Below are 9,684 nucleotides of genomic sequence, written 5' to 3'. Positions count from 1 at the left end.
TAATAAGCCAAATATAGCAGTTTGTGGGCCGTGTAACTAGAAGTTGCATGTTGTTAGGCGCGCCTGCTTCTCTTTTGGAGACTTTTGGCGATAAAAATTTGCGATAGCGAATCTGACTAACTTTCCGAATTTGAACTGCAACTTTCTTAACTAAAACTGAAAAAGGTGTAAAATATTACTCTCGCCTTTTACTTAAGGTTTACACCTTTCTGATTTTGAACTGCCACTTTCTGAACTAAAACGACTTATACGTATACTTACTCAATACATGCACACTTTTTCACTCATACATGCATACTTCTTCAATTATCTCAATCACTGTCTTGATTATTTTGAAGACAGTAAATCCGACAATGATTTCACGTATGAAGACGATAATTTTGACGTCTTGTGCAAGAAAGAATAGGAATTCATAACAAAAGAAATATAATAACTGAAGAGACGCTGATGGGAATGTAACTTTTATGTCTTTATTATGATTAGTTTTTAGCTTAAATAGCGCACGCGAAATACATATTATAATACAACGTTCACGTTCGAAGTTCTGCTCAAAATGAATTGTCAAAACTATTGTCAGGACGCTACGCCACGGAGACAATTATCAGCGTTTTTTATAACTAATACGCATTTCTTTACTGTCTTTACAGCATTGTTTAATGTAAGTGCGACGTTAAATCGTTAGAAAGTATTATTGTTATTAAAATTTAGTTTTATTCCTTTAATTTTATATTTAGCTTATTTTTATATTTAATCAAAATGCAATAACAAATATACAACTGCATACCCCTGCATGACGCAAAATGCCTACATACATAGGTAGAACTTAAGCATTTGTAACAGCTGGTATAATTTTCTTGTAGAATTCGATGCCCTTTAAGTAGACATCAGCTTGTAAAAATTCATCGTGATCATGCAGCAACACGGGGGTATGATTCATTGGGGAGAAGCCAATTGCAGGAACACCAACATCACGTATATAACGACTATCTGTGCCACCAGGAAATACCAGGGGCTTGATTTTGATGCCACTAAAGTGAGAATAACAAAAAGTAAATTAAAAATCCGCTAAAGATTTTAAAGAATATCAAATTAATTACAGTTCCGTTGTAGCTTTTTTGAAAGCCAGCCAAAAAGGGTTGGAACTATCAATTTTCGTTGCTTGTACTTTGGGTTGCTTTTGTTCATAAATGATTTCGACACCGCCACCAGCTTCCTCGCACCACTTCTTCAACTACAGTAAGTAAATATAAATACATACATATGTAAATATATATGTAAGTATATGAGGGTAATGGAAAAGCAGAAATTCGTTTGAGTTTCGCGCACCTGCTTTTCATAATCGTCATGCTCTACATTTAATGCTAAACGCATATCGAAAACAGCCTCCAATGTCGGCGGCACCACATTGCTCTGCACACCACCATTTATGCTGGTTAAATTGATAGTTGTGACATCGCCAATCGACAAAGCACTATCACTCTCCAAACGTTCGACTTCGTGTTGCCTAAATTCCATTAATTTGTTCAAAACATAGTGCAACTTTTGCCCGACAGTATTCTTATGCAACAACGATCCATGTCCAGCTGTGCCACTAAACACAAAATGCACATCTGAAATAGAATGAATGAGGGTAATGAAATACCATACAAAGCTACAAAAAAAATAAATTACGAAATCCAACGTCGCAATACTCACGCCAAATGCTTCTCTCTGCATAGTATACGGGGAAGGTCTCATCGGGTGAGGCAATGCCTTCGTCGAGGGAAAAGCCTACATTTAATTTTTTAAACTCGTTGGACTTAATAAAGACTCGCATTCCTTCCACACCACCGATCTCCTCATCTGAAAATTTTTTACAAACTTCGTAAGCCTTTTATAGTTAATTTGTAAATAGTTTATCAGAAAAGTAATCTAACTAGATTCGCTAATCTTTAGTGCGAGCAACTTTAATTGCTACTACAATACGGCTAATTACAATAATAATGAGCACTGGTAGGCATTGTGTAAGACCAGAGGATGACTCGCGTATATTTTGATTTTCCATATTAACATACCTGGCACGAAAATCACATGTATGGTACGCTTCAAAGTGACACCATCTTTTCGTAGCGCTCGTATTGCTGCTAAGTACTGCATGCCCACACACTTCATGTCCTGTGCGCCACGCGCGAAAATTCGGCCTTCTTCGTCAATATCAGCACCGAACGGTGGATAAGTCCACTTGTCTGGAAACACTGGCACTACATCCATGTGAGAGTTTAAGACAATTGTTGGCAATTCCGGTCGCTGTCCCACCCATGTTATGACAACAACTGGTTTAGTTGGACCCGCAGGATGATAAACTTCAATAGGCAAACCCAAGTCTATTGCCTGTTTTTTCAAGAATTCCACGCAAGGTGCTAAAATTATATAAATGTATTTATTAAAACAAAAATTTTAAACATTGATATTAAACGTACGTAAATACAATATGTACTAAAAGTAGAAGCAGAAGAAGACTGCCCAAAAACTTGACTGATATTCTTGAAGCTTGATGAAAGAGTTTGTTCAGAATTAGGCTTACATACAATGAAGTATTTTCTAGGCAGTGATAGCTGCCATTAACAAAGTAGTCGATTAGCTGATCGATTGCGCGCCGTTGGAAAGGAGGTGAACATGAATCAGGGCTTTAAGAGGACCCACAGAGCGCTTTAAGGTAGTAATGGAAAGCCCGACCTCTGAGTCTTGCATTTGAGTCGATATCATACGGGTGCCAGGCCATAGTAATATTACAGGAAACTGCGCTGCGGATGCATTGGTCACGAAAGGCACCTTAGAGTCGATTTCGTCGACAGAAAAGAGAGCGGGTATACTTTTGGCTACTTACGGATTGCGGCCCTTGTGTGAGCTCAGCCGCAACTCTCATTATCCGATGGCTATACACGCGATGAGACTAGCAGGGCTATTCTATCTAAGATAATTGAAAGGCTTTTGAAAGACAGTAGGCAAGATAGTTTCGAAGATTTTGCTTATTCTGGAATGAAAGCTCGTTTAGCAGAAAGCATTCTTCTCAGGCCGTCATAATGGGCCGACTGAGTAAGGTACTACCGTGCCATTCGAGAGATCCGCGGTTCGAGTCCTCGAGAAGCGGTTTTTTCTTGTTTTTTTAATAAATGTTTTTTTATAATTATTTTTTTTTTTACTTTCTAGATTTCATTTAAAAAAAAAAGTATAATTTTTTAAGTAAATTTAATTCTTGGAAACTAAATTTTTTTTTATTTAATTCTTTCCTTTTCTTTCTCTCTTAATGTAAGCTTCTTTTAATTTTTAGATTTTGTTTAAAAAAATATGTTTTTTATTTAATATTCAGGAATTTCGTTATTGGACTTTTGGGAACTCAGGTATTTTTTACCCTTTTTATTGAAGTTTTTCTTGTTTCAATTTAGTTTTCTTTTGATTTAATTTTAAAAAGCGTTTTATTTTTATTTTTCTGTTTTTAGTTTAATTTTTAGATTTTATTGTTATTTTTTTTAACTTAAGTTAATTTTTGGATACATTTTTTTTTCTTTTTTTATTAAAAATTTTTCTTTCTTTTTTCAATTTACATAAGTATCTTTTATTTTATGTTATTTTACTTTCATCCTTTTTTAAATAAACTTTTTCTCTTTTAATTTTTCGTTTTTTATTTTGTTGAAAAGAAAAATATATATTTTTTTAATTTATTTAGCATTTGGGAACTTGTTTTTTTTCTGTTTTTAATTGAATTTCGTTATTTAAGTTAAATTTTTTTTCTTTTTAATTTAATTTAATTTTTGGAAATATTTTTTTTTATTCTTTTTAATTTGCATAAGTTTCTTGTATTTTATGTCATTTTACTTTTATCCCTTTTTAAATCAACTTTTTTCTCTTTTAATTTTTGGTTTTTTATTTTGTTGAAAAGAAAAATTATTATTTTTTAATTCATTTAGCTTTTAGGATCTTGTTTTTTTTCTATTTTTAATTAAATTTCGTTTCGTAAATAAATAAATAAAGTTAAGTTTTCTTTTAATATTTAGTTACATAATTTTAAAAAGAGAAATATCTTTTTAATTTCATTTAATGTTTAAGACCTTATTCTTTCTTTTATATTTTAATTTTCTGTTGAATTTTAGATTTTATTTTTTTAGAAAGAAACATTTTTTTTAAATCATTTAATTTTAATTTAATTTTCTCTTAATTTTCAGTTTTCATTGTTTTAAAAAGATGAATATATATTTTTAATTTATTTTAATTTTTAGAAAACTTTTGCTAAAAGACCAACAGAATAATGGTAAGACATCCTCGTTAGCAGATCTTTTAATTAGTCTTTCGAAAGACAGAAAAGAGCTCTCAAGATAGTTGCCAGAATGGACAATTGTCTTACGAAAGCCTTTAGTTGAAGATAGTTTTGCCAGAATTGAATATCACTTTGGATCCTCACTATCACAGCTGCCTAGAGGACGATTGATTGAGTAATTTCAACTTTTTATTTTAACTGTCCAGATTTTGCGAGGCCACGTCCTAAACACCTCGGATCGCACTTTCTAACTGATCCTGAGGAGATCGTTTTGAATCGAATGAAATAAAATAACAGCTGTTTGGTTTCTATTTAACAAAATTCACAGGTATTGAAAAATCGGACTGAGCATCGAGTTCTGTAATCTCCAAATAAAATTTGAATTGAATTTAATTCGATCACAGATGCCGTGGCACACATCGGTTTAGCTTTGCAGTTACCGTTCGTAGTGGCATCACAAAGAAACCCTGGTTGGGGTGTCCAACTTAACCTAACAAAACCTAGTATTAAGTAATATAAAGTGAGTAATGCAAAAAAACCAAAGATTTGTGCTTCAAACGGGGAAGCTAGGCTCGAAAATAAAAAGAGTTAACCACCAACGAGTAGTGGACTCAAGTAGCAAATTTTACAAAATTGAGTGTTTCTATTCGAGGCATGGCGAGAATTGTGAGAAACTCGAAATTAACTGCGGAAAAAATTTAATCAAAACCACAATTGAAACAATTAAAAGGTCAAAACAAATAACTGTAAGCAACGTTAAAAAATATAGAACTTATAAAAAAATTATTAAAAACGAAATAAATGAAAATTCTACTGGTCGTGGGGCCTGCGACTCGTTAAACCGCAATACTTCCATCTGACAGGACAAAATTATTATGCGCATTTATGTGCTAGTTTATCTGCATAAGCATGCCCGTATGTCTCGTGTTTTAGATTTTAAAAAACATTTTCTCATGTTTTGTGTATTTCTAGATAGGCTATTAGGGTTCTCATAGCATTAAATGTGTAGCGTCATTCGCTCTTTGGCGTATTCGTTGTATCTTAAAGTTTTCGTGTTCTTTTCTCAGCATCTTCACATGCATATTGCGTGCTCTTTCTTTAAAATGTTGCACTCTGATAATGTTGCCATATGAGGTGACATTTTTTTTCGAGAAAAGAAAACGCTATAAGTGTAACTGAATAAGCGACTGAGTTGTTGTTGCTAGGGATACAATAAATAGCCTTGCCGCAACAATCACACGCTCATCCGGTTTAAATTATACTTTGCAAACACTGCATAAATAAGCCAGTTATGGTCAATCTCCAGTTGAGATACAAATTGTACTTACTGTAGTCGATATCCGGATGCACACTTGGTATACGCAGGTATTCACGAAATATTTCGATTTCTTGATTATTCTTCCATGAGCTCATTTTGCCTCTAATCTATATACACAAAAGATTCAAAGGTACATATTAGAGCTCTAGATACCCGGGTATCGAGCAATGCGAGTAGCTCGATACTCGCTCGAAACTCGTTCATTGCTCAACTGCTCAAATGTTTGTTCAAAATTTTCGAGTTTTTGAACAATTTCATAAACAAAAGAAAATTTGTAAATTGTATTTGTCAGCAGCTGCTTTCTAATTCATGTTAAATAAATTGTATTAATAAAAACCAATGTAACAATCTTTGCATTATATATCAATAATTTGAAATATTTAAAAAGTTGCTACCAAAAATGTCAATATAATAAAAAAAACATTGCTCAAATTACTCGAAAAAACTCGAATTGCTCGAGCTCATGCTCGAAAATTTTCGAGTAATGAGCATTGAACAAGTGTGCGAGTACTCGCTGCTCATATGAGCAGCTGTTTGAAAATGTGCGAACAAAATCGAGAGCTCTAGTACATATAAAGAATAAAAATGACTAGACGAAAGAGGTGAAGAGAGATCGCATACTCTGCTGCGATTAAAATTGAGCAAACCCTAATTTTTTCAGAGATTTCAAGTTTCAATTTAGCTTTGGGTGAGGCGGAGCTGAGTTATCGTAAAACTCGTAACATCAGCTAACATACGTTTCTTGGTCGGGTGGGATAACTATAAGGTCAAATTTTGAGAAGTTTTGACAATTAATTTTTTTTTTCAAATTAAATTTAATTCATCAAACTTCCACCATAACTTTCCACTTTTTCTCGGAATTTTTAGAAAACATTAAGGCATGAGATTGCTACAGACTACCGTTGATTTTTGAAATTTTTTTGTTGTCGGTGTGGCGCATTTTCTTCCACATAAAAAATGCCAAATGTCAATCTATGCATGTTTTTATGTAAATCGCGATTTTTAGAGGCATGTATTCTCAACGCGCACAAGCCTGGGAATAAAATTTAATTGGTACCGCATACTTATTTTGGGTAAAATCATAAATTGGACCTATGGAGATGCTGATAAGGTATTGCCGTTCACCTGGCGGTCCTTACCACTTCCCTGCCGAATCTCCATTACTTTAACAAAGACGTGGCCGCCTTATGTAAGTAGGAATTAAGAATGCACATTTGGTATCAGACATACCTCTGAGCCGCCTTACAAAGTAAGTTACGCATAATGCAGAGCAGTCGCTCGGAGTAGTTCGGCGCTTGGAAATAACTTCGGCTGCACGTTATTTTGCAACAGACAACGCAATGTGTCGTCGGAGGTGTTCATTTTGCGCTTTACTAGTAGATGACATTGGCCATGATGACAATTTTGGTACTAAAAACTGAAAGAAAACATGGTTTACCTTGTAAGGTGCTTACCTATTTTCCCAGTGGGCATATGTATATATACATAAATATATGTACATACATTCATAGTTTTATGTATGTTCATATGTATGTAGGTTTTTCACTATATAAAGGCCAATTGAACTGAATGTAAAGCACAAAAGAACAAAAAGATGCTGAGGGCTGAGAAGATCCTACTGTTTGCGATCGCAACGGCTTGTAAAGGAAATGAAGAATGTGCTGAAAATCGCAACTGTTTTACACATTTCGTAACATGCAGTAAGTAACCGTTTGATAAATTTCACTTAATTTCAAACCAAGAAGTTTATTTTCATTTATATTTTTTTCCTAATTTTTTTATATATTTTTCTTCTAAATTTCACTTTTTCGGCCCGATTCATGTATGAATATATGTACAGCTGGAAGCTTTTCGTACCAAAAATATTTGAAAAATCTCACAAACTACTCTTGAAATCACAGACACTTTTAATACTGAAGAGTTTAACAAGCACAACGGAGTATTTAAACACTTTGCAGTATCGATAAGGTGGCGTACGCTTTACGAATGATTGGAGGCGTAAAATACATACAAATGTACATGAGTACAAAAACATGAACATAAGTACAGCATCACATAAATATGTAAGTATATATGCATTGAAGAAACCCGTTAGGAAATTTTTAGGGCTTGCAACTGGTGGACATGTCCATATGTAAGTGATTTGTAAACCTTGCTATGCAATTTTTAGGTGACGATCGGTTTTAAATTAGTTAATATCAAACGATTTTTTCTATTATCCGACTACCGATGGACATTAGGGAGGTTATCTGCTATAGGTTTGCCTTTCCAACAGGGCAAATATATGTAATGCATCTGTATGTATATAGTTTATGCATATTTAGGTGAATTCGTACGCATATACGATGCGATCTCTGATCTCGATCAGAGAGTAATGCTCCCACTACATTTTATATTTCTCTGTTTTGTTTTCTCATACTTAGTAGCTTTTTATGGGATTGCAATAGATTATACATACATACATACATACATACATATATTATTGTTATATATTCTCTGCGGCTCTTATCACGTAATTTTGTAAGTCAACAAAAAATTATGAGCGCTCACAACAATACTAAAATAATAAAAGAAGACCATTAATGATAACTTTAATGTTAATGATTATGTTATGAAGTGTTCACCAAAAATTTCGAATAAAAATTATAGTTTAAAAAACTAAAACCTCCCTATTATAATTGCCATTCGTACTGTCATCAGGTATGTAACTTGAGAATAGAAATCGCTGCATCCTTTAGGCGCATCAATATTACATAGTTACAACCCGAGCTAATAAAAGGAAGGTAAAAATAATTTTGACTTGCAATATTTCCAAAGTCGGTAGGAAAAAATACCGTGTATTTAAAAGCAAAAAATAAATAAATACATATATAACAACTGCCACCTGTAAAAAATTTCGTATCGGTCCCAAAAGCAATAAGTAATAACAAACAAATATAGAAAGAGAGCACACTTGAGTAAGTATTTGCTCGAAAGATTGCGTTACTCTCGGATAGTCTGAGAAGTTTCTCTCTTGTTCACTAAAAAGCTATTTATCAATAATTTATTTTTATATTTTCACTGGTGGAAAATGGGTACAATAAATTAATTACTGATATATTACCATGAGTGCATTGAATTTAGTACTGAAATTTGAAAAATTTGTTTATTTAATAGATGGGAGAAGTTTTTATGATTATTTCGTACGAGAAATGTTTGGAAGATTAGGTATTAGTTTAAAAATTGCAAAACTATAAATTTACGGAACATTTTTTTTCGAACAAAAATTGCTCACGTCGGCAAGGTACTAGTGGCAGAAATAATAGAATCGCCTTATTTTGACCAGTTTTGGCTATACTTCTTTGGTTTATTTGCTTTTATAAAAAAATATTAAACATTAGATAAATAAACCAAAGGAAAATAGTCAATACTGGTCGAAGTAAGGCGAGTCTTTTATTTATGTATGTGTGTATTAATGTGTAATTTCCGAAATAATTTTCCATCACGTTAATATGTTCAGATATTTGAGGTTATGTTAACGAAAAATAGTTGTTATGGCTATTTTTGAGTATGCAAACCGGTTTTAAACCGAACCGTCGCTTTTTTCGGGCTTCGAACCGAACCACGAACCGAAACGTTTTTGTTTTGAAATGCCAAAACCGAACCGAAAGCCACTTCAAAAAATGGTGGTGAGAAAATACCTTTCCAATGATACCTCATATGTCTAAATCGGTATAGTGTTGGCTAAGTTATTTAAGTTTTTCTTAAACCAATCTTTGAAAAAAGATAAGAAAGCACTAAAAATCTTATTATTATGATTCCATTGAAAATAATAATTGCAGAATTTTTAAGCTCAAACTGTTTTGCCAACTGAGGTAATTTTTTCAAAACGTACTTTAAGAAACTCCAATTTTAAGGATATTTTCAAATCGGGCCAGCTTACGTAAATCTTAATATTTTTCAGAAATATTATGATCGAAGTCTTCAAATATAATAAATTTTGTAATGCTGGGGGAAAAACCGCAACTTTTTTTGGTGATGCAGTCTAATACACATACATATGTATATACAGTAAACCAAGCCAAAAATCCTG

General features: G+C 33.0%; 1 protein-coding gene across 2 annotated transcripts; it reads right to left on the bottom strand.

Annotated features, from left to right (window-relative positions):
* Window positions 1-445: 445 nt before the first annotated feature.
* Window positions 446-7,575, bottom strand: LOC118733923 (aminoacylase-1-like). 2 transcript variants are annotated; one of them, XM_036463556.1, is made up of 7 exons: window positions 7,470-7,575; window positions 5,623-5,719; window positions 2,055-2,399; window positions 1,696-1,842; window positions 1,327-1,610; window positions 1,098-1,231; window positions 446-1,028 (listed from the first exon to the last, which is right to left on the bottom strand). In XM_036463556.1, exons 2-7 carry the CDS (start codon window positions 5,705-5,707, stop codon window positions 824-826), a joined length of 1,200 nt encoding a protein of 399 aa, XP_036319449.1. In that variant the 5' UTR covers window positions 5,708-5,719; window positions 7,470-7,575; the 3' UTR covers window positions 446-823. The 2 variants fall into 2 exon arrangements, with proteins under 2 accessions (XP_036319449.1, XP_036319450.1); XM_036463557.1 differs by lacking the exon at window positions 5,623-5,719 and having other exon boundaries at window positions 7,470-7,535.
* Window positions 7,576-9,684: the final 2,109 nt, after the last annotated feature.

This window comes from Rhagoletis pomonella, unplaced genomic scaffold (assembly GCF_013731165.1).
Source record: "Rhagoletis pomonella isolate Grant_MI unplaced genomic scaffold, Rhpom_1.0 Rhpom_scaffold_00002, whole genome shotgun sequence".
Classification (NCBI taxonomy): Eukaryota; Metazoa; Arthropoda; class Insecta; order Diptera; family Tephritidae; genus Rhagoletis; species Rhagoletis pomonella.
This window is presented reverse-complemented; position numbering and strand designations above follow the sequence as displayed.